Source organism: Solea solea, chromosome 6 (assembly GCF_958295425.1).
Source record: "Solea solea chromosome 6, fSolSol10.1, whole genome shotgun sequence".
Lineage (NCBI taxonomy): Eukaryota > Metazoa > Chordata > Actinopteri > Pleuronectiformes > Soleidae > Solea > Solea solea.
The window spans coordinates 27,075,253-27,089,822 of NC_081139.1; the positions used below are offsets into that span (position 1 = coordinate 27,075,253).

Here is a 14,570-nt window from a genome sequence, read left to right on the forward strand (position 1 = left end):
TTCCTTTTCTCTCCAAAACTCTGGAGCGTGCTATCTTTAATCAACTCTCCTCCTACCTTCACCGGAACAACCTTCTTGATCCTCTTCAGTCTGGTTTTAAAGCAGGTCACTCGACCGAAACTGCACTCCTTGCTGTCACTGAGCAACTCCACACTGCCAGGGCTGCCTCTCTCTCCTCTGTGCTCATCCTCTTGGACCTTTCTGCAGCGTTTGACACAGTTAACCACCAGATCCTTATTTCCTCCCTTCAAGAACTAGGTGTCTCTGGATCTGCACTTACCCTACTCTCGTCCTATCTTCAAAACCGAACATACAGAGTAACCTGGAGAGGATCTGTGTCGGAACCCTGTCCTCTAGCTACTGGGGTCCCTCAGGGTTCTGTCTTGGGCCCTCTCCTCTTCTCTCTATACACCAACTCTCTTGGTTCTGTTATTCTCTCTCATGGTTTTTCCTATCACAGCTATGCCGACGACACCCAACTCATCCTCTCTTTTCCCAGCTCCGACACAAATGTAGCAGAACGGATCTCCGCTTGTCTGACCGACATCTCTCAGTGGATGTCTGACCATCACCTGAAACTCAATCTCAACAAGACTGAGTTTCTTTTTCTCCCAGGAAAGGGCTCTCCCACCACAGACCTAACCATCACCCTCGACAACTCTGTGGTAACTCCGTCTCATACCGCAAGGAACCTGGGTGTGACACTTGATGACCATCTCTCCCTCACTGCCAACATTGCTGCAACAGCTCGATCTTGCAGATACATGTTGTACAACATCAGAAGGATACGGCCTCTTCTAACCCAGAAGGCGGCACAGGTTCTGGTCCAGGCTCTTGTCATCTCACGCTTGGATTACTGCAACTCCCTCCTGGCTGGTCTCCCTGCGTGTGCCATACGACCCCTGCAACTCATCCAGAATGCAGCAGCTCGACTGGTCTTCAACTTACCAAAATTCTCCCACACTACACCTCTCCTCCGCTCCCTTCACTGGCTTCCTGTAGCTGCTCGCATCCGCTTCAAGACTCTAGTGCTTGCGTTCCATGCTACAAACGGATCCGGTCCAGCCTACATCCAGGACATGATCAAAACCTACACCCCAGCCCGCCCACTTCGCTCTGCATCGGCAAACCGGCTCGCTGCCCCCTCACTGAGAGGATCGCAGAGGCATTTACAGAACTCGAGACTGTTCACTGTCCTCGCTCCCAAATGGTGGAACGAGCTCCCCATCGACATCCGGACAGCGGAAAGCCTCCACATCTTCCGCCGCCGACTAAAAACACATTTCTTCCGACTCTACCTCGACTAAGACGATAACGACGACGACAAAAAAAAAAAAAAAAAAAAAAAAAAAATATATATATATATATATATATATATATATATATATATGTATATCGCACTTATGACTAGCACTTCATAGTTTGATTTACTTGAAGCTCTTACTTACTTCTAGCTCTTATTTGTACCCAAATGTTTAAATGCACTTATTGTAAGTCGCTTTGGATAAAAGCGTCTGCTAAATGACATGTAATGTAATGTAATGTAATTGTCTGTATATAAAGTCATTTTTTTAAAATACTCTTTGATCGTCTGCATATAAAGTAATTTTTTATATATAGTCTTTGATCGTCTGTATATGAAGTCATTTTTTATATAAGTCTTTAATTGTCTGTATAATTTTTTTAAAATACTCTTTGATCGTCTGTATATAAAGTCATTTTAAATATATAAGCCATCTATGTGCCTGCTTCGGGCCCTGTGACCACCAGGGGGCCTCCTAGAGCAGGGGTCTCAAACTCATTTTTGAAAAAACCTTAAAAGTGGAAAAACTATACATATATATTTCATCATCCAATGATAGATTGAATGACAGATTTTCAAAATAAAAGTGTCCGTGTTGACATGGAAAGATAAATAGTTCACAATAAAAAGTAAATAAATTCTATTGATGGTAAAAGAGTCTTTTTGTGCTCAGATAAAACACATTTTAAACCATTTTATTAAATTGTTACTATTTTATGATTTAAGTGTTTGTTAACTTATTTCAATACTGTATTTTGTGCATTTGCACTTAGTTGTGAATTAATCAGTGTTATTTATTCATGTTTTTTACTATTTAATGTTTAATTATTATTTTTTATAGTTATTTTTTTTGTAGTGCTTTAATTGTTTTTGCCATTAGAAAATTAAATTAAACTAGGGTTACAATAAATTTGTACCTTCATTGAATAAATGTATTGACACCATGTTCAGTATACACTATACTACTTTATTATTGGTGTTGATAAAAGGTCTCAAAATCTAATTTTGCTATTTTAGGTTTGTTTGTGTGAGGCAACATTTATCTTACATGTGTGCTTTTGCTGAACATGTGCTTTATTTATTTATCTGTGAAGGTAAAAGTGAGGTGTCAGTGAAAACCACATCACGTCTGGAAGCAGTTTTTTTTAAAGTTTGCAAACTAACTAACTAACTGACCCAGTTCACAAAACAGTTTTTTAATGACGTTTCTGTGACAGCAGCAAACGACTGCTACACCATAATAATATAAGACAGACTTTTTATATGAGGACACACTTTTCTTTTTTTTAAAGATGACAAATGACTTTGACCCAGTTCACAGTAAAAACAGTGACGACAGCAAAAGTTAACTCAGTTTAACTGTAAGTGCAGTTTACATCGATCACTTCATTCAATTCAAGTTCAAATCAGTGAGAAACAACAAAAAATGCTACAATTCATATTTGAATTTTTATCTATTACTTTCATACGAGTATTTAAATTAAGATTTCAAGAACGTGAGTGAAGTCGTAATATTACAAGAATAAAGTCGTAAAAATGACATCATTGCAATAGTAAAGTTGTAATGTGTGAATAAAACATAATATTACAACATAAACTCGTAATATAACAAAAATAAAGTTGTATAATATTACAAGAACAAAATCCTAATTTTACAAAATAAAGTTGAATAATATTACAAAAGCCTGTCTGCCTACCTGTCTGTCTGTCTGTCTGCATGCCTGCCTGTCTGTCTGTCTGTCACAAACACAAACACCACGTCTTTTTCTGTCTGTATGAAATTCTGGTAATTGACTGAAAACCATTTTAAAAACCCTGGGACGGACGAGCTGCAACCTTTTACCTTCACTCACAGAGACATGGAACAGATGCCCACACACACACACACACACACATAGAAACACAGCACACAGGGCTTTGAAATGAAACCAATCCATCTACAGTCTCACAGGTAAACAGCTCCTCTCTCCTCTGTGAGAGCAACTATTTGTGGATTTAGTCTTTCTCCTCGCTCCCTCGCTCCCTAACTGCCTCTACCTCCAGCTGGAGTGAGTAATCACACCTTCACATCCTCACAAACACACACACATTAACACAGTTTAACACACACACACACACATTAACACAGTTTAATACACACACCGTCTTCACCACTTCAGCAACATAAACACCAGCCGAGCGAATCTCACATAACGACGCTAATTTCAAGAAGCCGTTCTATTCCACTGGACCTGATGTTTACACGCACACACACACACACACACACACACACGCACACACAGAGCAAAGCTCAGCAGAAATGCCGACTCATGTTTAGTTGTACTAAAACTAAACTCTTTCCTGCTGTGTCTACTGATTTCTTTAATTGTGTGATAGTTCAGGGTTTTTGAAGTGGGGTTGTATAAAGTACTCATATACATACAGTGTGTGTGTGCACGTGTGTGTGTGTGCTAGCTAATGAAAACATGGCTGTTACTAGAGACAAAAGACTCAAATCAAGGCCAAAAAACGCAAACTAAGTAAGTAAGATTAGCTACAGTATGAGCTACAGTTACAAGTAAGCTAGCAGTGCTACAGGTAAGCTAAGAGCTACATTTACAGGTAAGATGATAGGTAAGCTAACTGTTGCACGTAAGTAAAACTACAAGTAAGCTAACAGTTACAGGTTAGCCAAGAGCTACAGGTACAGATAAGCTGACAGTAACCTATAAACTATAACTACAAGTGAGCTAACAATTGCAGATTAGCTATGAACTGCAGTTACAAGTAAGGTAGCAGTGCTACAGATAAGCTAAGAGCAACAGTTATATGTAAGTTTACAGTGTTACAGGTTGGCTAAGAGCTACATTTACGGGTAAGACGATAGGTAAGCTAACTGTTGCAGGTAAACTAAAACTACATGTCAGCTAGCAGGTAAAGGTTAGCCAAGAGCTACCGGTACAGATAAGCTGACAGTAACCTGTGAGCTAAAACTACAAGTGGCCTAACAATTGCAGATTAGCTATGAACTGCAGTTGCAAGTAAACTAGCAGTGCTCCAGAAAAGCTAAGACCTACAGGTAAAAACTTATTGTAAGTCGCTTTGGATAAAAGCGTCTGCTAAATGACATGTAATGTAATGTAATGTAAAATGAGAGGTAAGCTAACAGTTATGGTTAAGCTAAAATCTGCAGTTTCAAATAAGCTAGCTGTGCTACAGGTAAGCTAAGAGCAACAGTTATAAGTAAGATAACATTGTTATAGGTGGGCTATAAGAGTTAGTTTAGATTAGATTAGATTAGATTAGATTAGATTGTACTTTATTGATCCCACAACTGGGAAATTCACTTGTGCAGTAGCATACATGTTACAAAGGACAGGACAGAACAGAATGGCATAGATTATCTAAAGAAACAAATACTAAAATAAGATAAAAAAATAAATAAAATAAAATAGAATAAAAATTAAATAAAATAAGATAAAATGAAATGAGGTATGCAATTCACATCAACACTATGTGTTTAGATGTGTAGAGATGATGTACATGTAAGATGATAGGTAAGCTAACTGTTGCAGGTAAACTAAAGAAAGTAAGGTTAGTTTAAAGCTACAGTTAGAAGTAATCTAAAAGTTCAATGGGTGAGTTAAGACCTATAAGTAAGCTAGCAGGTACAGGTAAGCTAACAGTTACAGGTAAGGTAATGGCTACAAGTAAAGGTAAGATGATAGGTAAACTAACAGATACAGGTAAACTGAAGCTACACTTGAGCGTATAAAAAATAATAACCGTGCCACCTGTGTTGACTTTGTATAACGTCACACAGATTTTATGAGGCGACTGCAGAGAACAATCCCCATGTGAAACGTCCCGCACTGTCCCTTTAATCAGCAACCTCTCATTTTCCACCATGAATAAACTTTTATCGGTGTTGAAGATGAGGGTCAGGGACCAGGCATGGGTCTCCAGAGACTGTCCACGAGATATATAAAACACGGCGTTAGTGGTTTTTTTGACAGCTCAGAGTCTGAAGTGAGACCATTTTTTCGCCTCTGTTCCATTAACGACGTCCCGCTTCATTTTCACACCTGACAAATGAGAAGAGCAGGTTTTTTCACTCGGGGGCTTAAAATGTGTCAGCTTGTGTGAGCAACGACGTTTAAATGTTGCATTAACCTTGTTTGAATCCAGCCTCCTGACACTCGACCCCTAACTGCAAATGTAATCAGGTGATGTGTGCAGAGTAATCTGATTACTTTAGGGAGGCACACTCACGTCCTGCTCGGTTTTCACGCCTGTCACAGCAGCTGCTGCGTTAGTGGAAATGAAAACGCTGAGGAAAATCACCGGGGACGAATAAACAAAGTCTCCGGCTTCTCTGTCTGTTCCTGCGACAACAGTTTGTTGAGATGAATCAGAGCAAAGCGACGTTTGCATGGAGGAAACTGCGCCGTCAGCTCGGAATATTTTACAAAAACAGCTGAATCAAACAGAATGTTGTTTAAAATTAACTTTGAATAATGTGGCTGGAGATGCTTTAACTGCCCCGGTCTAACTTTTGGTTTATATATTCTTTTTTATTCATTATGACATTTTAGGTCTGTAATATTAGAATCCTCTCTTGAAAGGGATTTTTAACCTCAGACTCAATCTTAATGCTTTCCAGATTAAATAAACATAATAATAATAATACAATGAGGCCCCTGCCTTAAATCTTGGGTCAGTAAGTGTGTTATTAACTATTTTATTACTTTTATTTAAAAATAAAAACTTTGGGTTCAAAACATCAACAAATGATTAAAAAAAAAATCCATTACTGAAAGAAGAAAAAGTGATTACACTGATACATCCCATACCCTCCCGTCGCCTCTTTGACCAAAGCCCCCGCCCCCAGAAGTCCACATAATTTAGTGGAATTATTCAATTTTAGCTGCTAATTTCTAATTTCCCTGCCCCCAAACATGTGTAAAATAACACATTTTGTGTTTTCCCATAAAAAACAACTACATCAAATAATCAAACTGACATTTAAAGGGAAACAATCCTCAAAGATGATTCAATGTTTCAGTGGTTTTAAACAGGACTGAAGCTGAAAAACATTAATCTGTAAAGTTATTTGAGCATTTCTTGTCCTTAATGACTGAAGAGGGTAGTATATCAAACTGGAGCCTGAGGGTTAATGTTAGCATGACTTTTCCAAATGATGGCAGAGAGTTGGGGTTAGGGTCTAACGTTGATTTAATGCCAGTAAGTGTGAAAAAGCTAAAATTAGCAGGCTATGGCTGATACATCCCACCCCTTTTTTGCACTCTGGTCAAAGCTCCGCCCCCAAAACATAGAGAATCTTGATGGCACGTTCTCCGCCATTTGTTCATAACAAGTGCGCTAACTTGTAGCTAATAGGATTATTTGTTTTGGTAGTATGGACAGGAGACTCTGCTCATCTATTTTTACAGAGCTAACGTCAAACTAATGTCAGTAAGAGTGGAAAAGCTAACAATAGCAGGCTATGGCAGATAAAACCCACTCGTTTTTGGCTCTCTGGTCAAAGCTCCGCCCCCAAAACACAGAAAGTCGTCGTCTATCGTTAAACTCTGAATCTTGTCTTCACTTATCTTCTTCCTTTTTCCCAGACAACTTTATTCTTGTTGACTCTCATGTGCGTGAAGAAGATTTGCGTCTCACAGACAAATTACACACCCGAACTTTAATACGTGTTCATTTAACTGCAGCATGAGGAACGCAGGTGAAGAAAAAGCATCTCAACAGAAACCATATGCCAACGAGGGGCCCTCGTCTCCATGGCAACGATGCGTGAGTCATCCTAGCAGATACCCCGACCGACACGGCACTTACTGGAGGACTATACATTGCGGACACATACACACATACGCACACGTTTACATATGAAAACACACACACACACACACACACACACACACACGTGTATCGCAGACACTTACAGGTGTGAGAGGAAGACGAATCCACTGGTGTCTGTTCTCGCCGCTCACACTTCCTGTCTCTGTCTCTGTCTCTGTCTCTGAACAGTAAATCCACGGCGGCGGCGAGAGGAAAATCACAGCCTGTCAAACTACTTTACAACGTTCTGTGTGTGTGTGTGCACCCTTGCTTTAGTCTCCCCCCCTCTCTCTCTCTCTCTCTTCCCCCACTTTCCTCATCTTTTCTCTCTAAAGATATTGATGGTAAAATACACCAGTGTGCAGTGTACAGAAAGAGAATCAGAGTCTGAGAGAAGGTGAGAGGAGGTGAGAGGAGGTGAGAGAAGGTGAGAGAAGGTGAGAGGAGGTGAGAGAAGGTGAGAGAAGGTGAGAGGAGGTGAGAAAAGGTGAGAGGAGGTGAGAGAAGGTGAGAGAAGGTGAGAGAGGGTGAGAGGAGGTGAGAGGAGGTGAGAAAAGGTGAGAGAAGGTGAGAGGAGGTGAGAAAAGGTGAGAGGAGGTGAGAGGAGGTGAGAAAAGGTGAGAGGAGGTGAGAGAAGGTGAGAGAAGGTGAGAGAGGGTGAGAGAAGGTGAGAGGAGGTGAGAGGAGGTGAGAGAAGTGGGCGTTTAACAACACGTTATCATCCCAGTTTGTAAAAAAATTCATCCAGAGGATTATAAAACTTCCCAGAACGTTCCCCTACTGTTCGTTCTCTATGTACAACCTTCATAGAACCTTTAGAGAACGTTCTCTAAAGGTTCCCAGAACATTACTTATGTACAACCTTCATACAACCTTCTAAGTAACAACCCGTTCTAAATAACGTTCCTCTAACGTTACTTAGAACGATGCTACACGTCGGTTCGACAGCCAATCAGCGCTGAGATTCTCAGGACCACGTCACGGACTTTGCCAGCGGCCAGAATCCGCTCATGATGGAGGGGGAAATGTGTCACTTGTGTGTGTGTGGACACTCAGAGGTGGAAACGTCAGTGCAGTTGCACGACAACAATGAAGGACTTTGCTTTGTGGCTGTCAAGTTTTGTACGACAATCCACTGCGGACTGTCGTGGGTCTGGTACTGAACCAAACTGAACGGTTCCACTCAGTGGAAAAACGTCTGGAAAGAAAATCCACAACAACCAACGGTGACAGGACAAATGGGCGTGGCTTCTTGTTGTTTACTTCCGGACATTTTTGGTACATAATTATATTTTATTTAGTTTTCTGCTCTGCATCGGAGTCACTCTGATTCATCCTCTCTCTCCCTCTGACAGCACGTCAGCTGTAATTAACCACTTCATGATGATTGACAGACTGACGAGCCATGTGATTGGTTGTCTGTGTCAAAGCCAGCTCTATAATTAGGCTGATGATGGGAGGGTGATTTGAGCCGACGGTCTGTGTGTGTGTGTGTGTGTGTGTGTGTGTCACATCCACACTCTCCTCTACAAACACGGTGCCACCAGAGTCCAAAGGCCAGAGAAACACAGAGGTGGTGTTAAAACACTACGCTGAGCTGTCAATCAAACTACAGTGTCAACAGAATGGCGGGCCTGCAGGGGGCGCAATCACACACACACAAAACACTTTCTTATTTATCCGACTGAGGAACTGATTCTGAAAGTTAACATGTACAAACTAGTGTAGTGTCATTTATTTTTATTTTTGCTTTGCCAAAATATGTTAAATGGACAAAGAAACAATGAAAATGTTTGTCCTAACTCAAACTGTTGATAGTTGCAAATACTGTATATATATACATACAGTATATATATATCTATATATATTTATATATATATATATATATATATATATACATACCCTATTAGGGTTAGGGTTAGTCCAACTCTGCCTCGATGGTTGCAAACCCTGTAGCCCTGGAAGAGCAGGTCCAGTAGAACCACAGTTCCTGGTTCCTCTCACCGTGACCTTGTGACCTTCACCTCCTCCTCATAATCCAGTAATCGTCTGCGTCTAATTTAAATCTCACCCTCGTCTCCACCTTCGTCGTCGTTTTAAAAACTGCCACTTTTTTTTTCTGCCCTCCAGTTTTTATTGGACGTCATCCATGAATCACAGAACCTAACAGCTGGTCAGACGCCCTCTCCACTTCACCACCGCCACCGCCGCCACAACATTAAAATATTCAATCATCTCATTTCAGAGTCTTTTTAAATAAAGGACAAATTAATTGGCTTGAAATGAAATGAAAACCTTATTTGTGTCTCCCACGATGCCTGGTTGCCCATGGCAACAGGACGTAATACAGAGAGTGTGATTGTGAAATGTAAAATGTGGGAACACGAATCTATGTTCTGTTTTCTTTCGTACAATAATTTGAAAAAAAGAAAATAAGGTTTATATAACAAAATAAACCTTATATTGAAAAACACTGTTATTTTGTTCTTGTGCAACATAGAAAATCTCAGTAACTGGTAGCGTTTGTGTTCGTGTGGTTTGTGTGTCGTCTTCCTCCATCAATGGCTCGCTCTCCCACACCAAACCCCACAGAGAAAATCAGTGATTTTAGCTAGCAGGGACACAAGAGCTGCTGGTCTGCTGCTGCCTCGTGTGGTCACTTTGTGTCACTGAGGTTAATCTGAGCAAAGGATTTTAAACACAGAATTTTACAGAATAACACATTTGAATTTACTGATGGAGGCAGCAGTGGATCAACAACTCCTGTATGCTGTGATGTTAAATCATGTTAAATCACTGATTTTCTCTATGAGGTTTGGTGTGGGAGAGTGAGTGGTTTACAAACTTCAGTTTCCTGTCAAACATCTGTGCAAACAGATTTAGGTCCCCACAACATGAGTAATACCTGAAACACACTCACACACACACACACACATCCATTGTTGTGTAAATTCCCTATGGCAGTGAGCAAAGGGCAAGAAAGAAACACACTGGAGAGAAAAGGTGTGTGTGTGTGTGTGTGTGTGTGTGTGTGTGTGTGTGTTTGTGTGTGAGAGAGGTGACCAGGAAAGAACACTCATGGACGCATGAGACGAGTGCATGAAGGACATGTCTGTGTTTGCCGCGTACATCTCTGTGTGTGTGTGTGTGTGTGTGTATGTGTGAGAGAGAGCGAGAGAGCGAGAGAGTGAGAGAGAGAGAGTGACTGTGGGTGTCTCTCGCCCTTTTCTGCTCGGCTTCATTTGCATTTCTAAAAAAAAAAAAACTTTTGTACCAAACATCCATTTACTGAGATTCAGCCTTTCAGTGTGTGTGTGTGTGTGTGTGTCACTGCATGATGTGAATACACTGAGCATCATATTGTGCAATAAAACTGTGGCAAAGCTAGAAAGAAAAGACAAATATTCTCACCCCTGAACAAAATACTAATTTATTCAAATTGACATTAGTTTACATTTATAATGTCTTATGAACACATTAACGTCTTTATCTCACTGTGAGACAGAGACTGAAGTGTGTAAACTGCTCACTCTCCCACACCAAACCCCATAGAGAAAATCAGTGATTTTAACATCACAGCACACACGAGTTGTTGATCCACTGCTGCCTCCATCACTAAGTCCATATGTCTTATTTTGTTAATTCGGCGTTAGAAAACTTACATTCAGACTTATTTTAGGGACACAAAGTGACCACACGTTAACTCACGGCAGCAGCTGATTAGTACGAGTACGGTGGCCCTGGAGTGCCATACACACAACATTTAAGAAAACACTTAAAACACGAAAAAATATTACAAATTGAATATTACAAAAACGCTAACGCATTAAAAAAACTTTACAACATTCCAAAAACGGTAAAATATAAAAAACGCTACATTACAAAAAAACGCTAAAATATAAAAAGAGCTACAACATTACAAAAATGCTAAAATATACAAACGCTACAACATTACAAAAACACTAAAATATAAAAAACGCTACAACATAAAAAAACGCTAAAATATATAAAATAAGCTACAACATTACAAAAACGCTAAAATATAAAAAACGCTACAACATTAAAAAACGCCACATTACAAAAACGTTTATAAAACTCTAAAAAGTTAAAAAACAGCAAAACACAACACATAAGCACTTCGCTAATGTGTTTGTGTTTTGGTAATGTTGTAGTGTTTGACACTCCAGGGCCACCGTCGTTTTGCCTCCTGCTCTATATCTACAGTCATGAAGCTGAAGGTGAAAGAAGAGAAAAGTGCTGACTCACCACGTAGAGCTGTTTCCACAGTAACGCCCATTCCTGCAGCGTGGACGTCACCTCGGTGACGATGGGGTCTTCAAGAGGAACCACCGTCTCATGAGGACTGTAAGGAGACAACAAACCTCATGAGTTTCATACACAGTGACTGGGCTTAAAGGGACAGTGCGCTTGTTTTTGACAGGAAGTCGACGCTCTCGAGCTCGACTGAGTCAGGCGATCCGACAACTCGCAGGGTCCGAGGAAACATGCGGAGGAGAAATGATATTTGTGTTCATCTGACTCTGTATCTCTTTTCCGACAACAGTGCTGCAGTTTATACGTCGTCTACTTCAAACTGCAAAACACGTTTACACGACACGATTGTCTGAGTCCCACTAAAATGGGACTTTTAGTGATTTTCAAAGCGAGCAAACGTGAGACTCCAGGACACGAGTCAGAACCTCGTGTTTTGTCGCTTCTGTGTTTGAAATCCTTTGTTCAGATTGACGTCAGTGACAAAAAGTGACCACACGAGGCAGCAGAGGACCAGCAGCTCCTGTGTCCCCGTGAGCTAAAATCACTGATTTTCTCTCTGGAGTTTGGTGTGTGAGAGTGAGCGGTTTAAATAAATGTACTCTACCAGTCAGAAAGAGTCGTCTAACAGTGAGACGAAGCCTTGAGCATATTCTAAAGCCGTCACAGACTCAGACACGCTCCCTCGTTAATGTGTTTCCAAACTGAGTTCAGTCACAAAGTTGAAGTCGAGGACCTCGGTTCACCTCGACATGAAGAATCATTGTGCGCTAACTCTCCTTCCTCTCTTTCCACTTCCTTCATACACGACTCTCACCATGGAGGAGTGAGAGCTGAGTCACTGCCTCTGCCCTGGAGTCTCCTCATCCTCCTCCTCCTCCTCCTCCTCCTCCTCCTCCTTCTCTCCGTCTCATGACTGATTAATTAATAAAAGCCATTGTGCTACATTAGCTGCTGTCCCAGCTGAGCTGACGCTCACGTTAGTTACACTTGTTTCTCGGTGGCTTCTCCTCCTCTTCATCTGTATCGCTCTGTCTTTCTCTCCACTCACTCCGTTCCTCTGCGTCTCTTTCTCGTCCCTGTCCTGTCCTTCCCTCCGTGTCCTCTCCTACAGACGGACAGACGGACACGCTGTGCCTTTAAAAGGCCACCGCATGAAGCAAGGTTAGATTTTTACAGACGTTTTAAGAATGTGTGAAAAACATTTTTATTGTCATTAGAGAGATTTTTCCAACAGGAAATGAACCCCGAAATCCTTTGTTTAGCTTCACCACAGTGACACAAAGTGACCACACGAGGCAGCAGTGGACCAGCAGCTCCTGTGTCCCCGTGAGCTAAAATCACTGAATTTCTCTCTGGACTTTGGTGTGGGAGAGTGATCAGAGTCTCCTGTGGGGAAAGGCTGCACACACACACACACACACACACACACACACACACACACACACACACACACACACTGGCATGGATCCATTTGGCTTCAAGTCTTTTGTTCGAACTGTTTTTATTTTGTTGTCACCAGCGTTTTCCATTTACTTCACATGTGCCCACGTCTCGTTACTCCTCAGCACAGGAAGCTCACACAGCGCAGTCACATGAAAGTAGCACAATAGTCTATAAATAAATATGTTACACAAGCACACTGCCAAAAAAATCTATACTATGCCTTTAAAATGTCATCATTTATATTAGGGAGCTTGTTTTTTTTTATGTCACCGTAACACGCACACACGCGCACACACACTGTGTCAGTCCACAGTTGCCCTGCAGGTTTACTGAAAACATTACAAGATTCACTAATTAATTTAGTTTCTGCCTTTTAATTAAACTCTTATGCAAATCAGAGGCTTTAAAAAAACATGTTTTCCTGATAATGATGTAAGCGTATAAAACGTTGTCCTCTTGAACTCGGAAAAGTGATTCAGAAACAAGGCGACCAATAACGTTAGAGAGATCCCAAACACGCTGCAGAATGTAAACAAAACAGAAGTCAGACTCGTGGGCTGGTGACGAGATCGTCTGCTGCTGCTCTGCTGATGAGCAGCGCCCCCTAAAGGCCACGGTGTGGACAGTGGGGAGCAGAGGAGAACCTGGTGGTGGTGCGAGGGTGAGTGTTCGGACAGAAGACGGTAAACCAGGTCTGACTGAAACGGTTTTAACAGAGAGACAAAAGCATGTGGTAAACACACGAGTGATAAAACGACAACAGACTGGAGCTGAAGGCGCACGTTTATCTCTGCAGTGAGATCAGAACTGTGCTGGAGAACGACCTTCTGTTACTGTCCCAGTAAACATCCATCCACCTTCTACTGCAGGGTCACAGGTCACAGGTCACAGCCGGGACCAGGGGTCGCGTTAACCGAATATTTTCCGTCATTGACCGTTTTTTTAAAACGGTGACGGAAAAATCTGAGAGCCATCCGTCATTTTGACAGATTGCAATTCACAGCCCTAAAAACTATGTTGATAAAAGAGGTGAAAAAAGAGGGATAGATGCAGATGAAGGACAAACTCAGCCCTTGGCCTCAGCGGAGCGAGGAAGCGGCAGTAAGGAGGTTAGGCGAGTTCTGTGGGAGCAAGAGTTCTCCTGGCTGAGGAGGGAGGATAGAAAAATGTTGTGCGACAAAATAAAGATTCCCATCGGAGAATCTGAGCATAATTTCTGACCTGGACACCGTACTCAATGCATCTCGCTATCCTTGTAGTGCTGACAGCGTGTTAAAGAGCTATGGACAGGAGGCTTTGGAGCGCGTCTGTGACCGGTGCAGCTGATCCACTGGTGCAGAAGGAGCGCATGTTGCGGGATTTCCTACCACGCGCAACTACGCGCAAGCAGGCACGCGATTTAAGTCCATGTGGACCAGGAGGAAAGTGTGAGACTGTGCGTTTAGGCCACAGGTGAACTGTTCATATTCCACTGCAATATGAACAATGCAATTGAATATGTCATTGTTATCATTTAAAGTGACCGGTAAAAATTGATTATGACGGGATTTTTATGACCCTGTCAGTCAAAATGACAGACAACGAAAAAGTCTAGCGCAACCTCTGGCTGGGACAGATCGTCAGTCCATCGCAGGGACAAACAACCATTCACTCTCACACCTACGGTCAATTTAGAGTGTCCAATTGACCTAATCCCCATATTGCATGTTTTTGG

The 14,570-nt window shown here is 41.6% G+C and overlaps 1 protein-coding gene across 1 annotated transcript in view; it reads right to left on the minus strand.

Annotated features, from left to right (window-relative positions):
- Positions 1-14,570, minus strand: part of LOC131460493 (dedicator of cytokinesis protein 3-like) — a 98,809-nt gene that overhangs the window by 43,678 nt on the left and 40,561 nt on the right. The window contains 1 exon segment of the mRNA XM_058631047.1: positions 11,405-11,501. Within this exon segment, the coding sequence (XP_058487030.1) occupies positions 11,405-11,501 (97 nt within the window).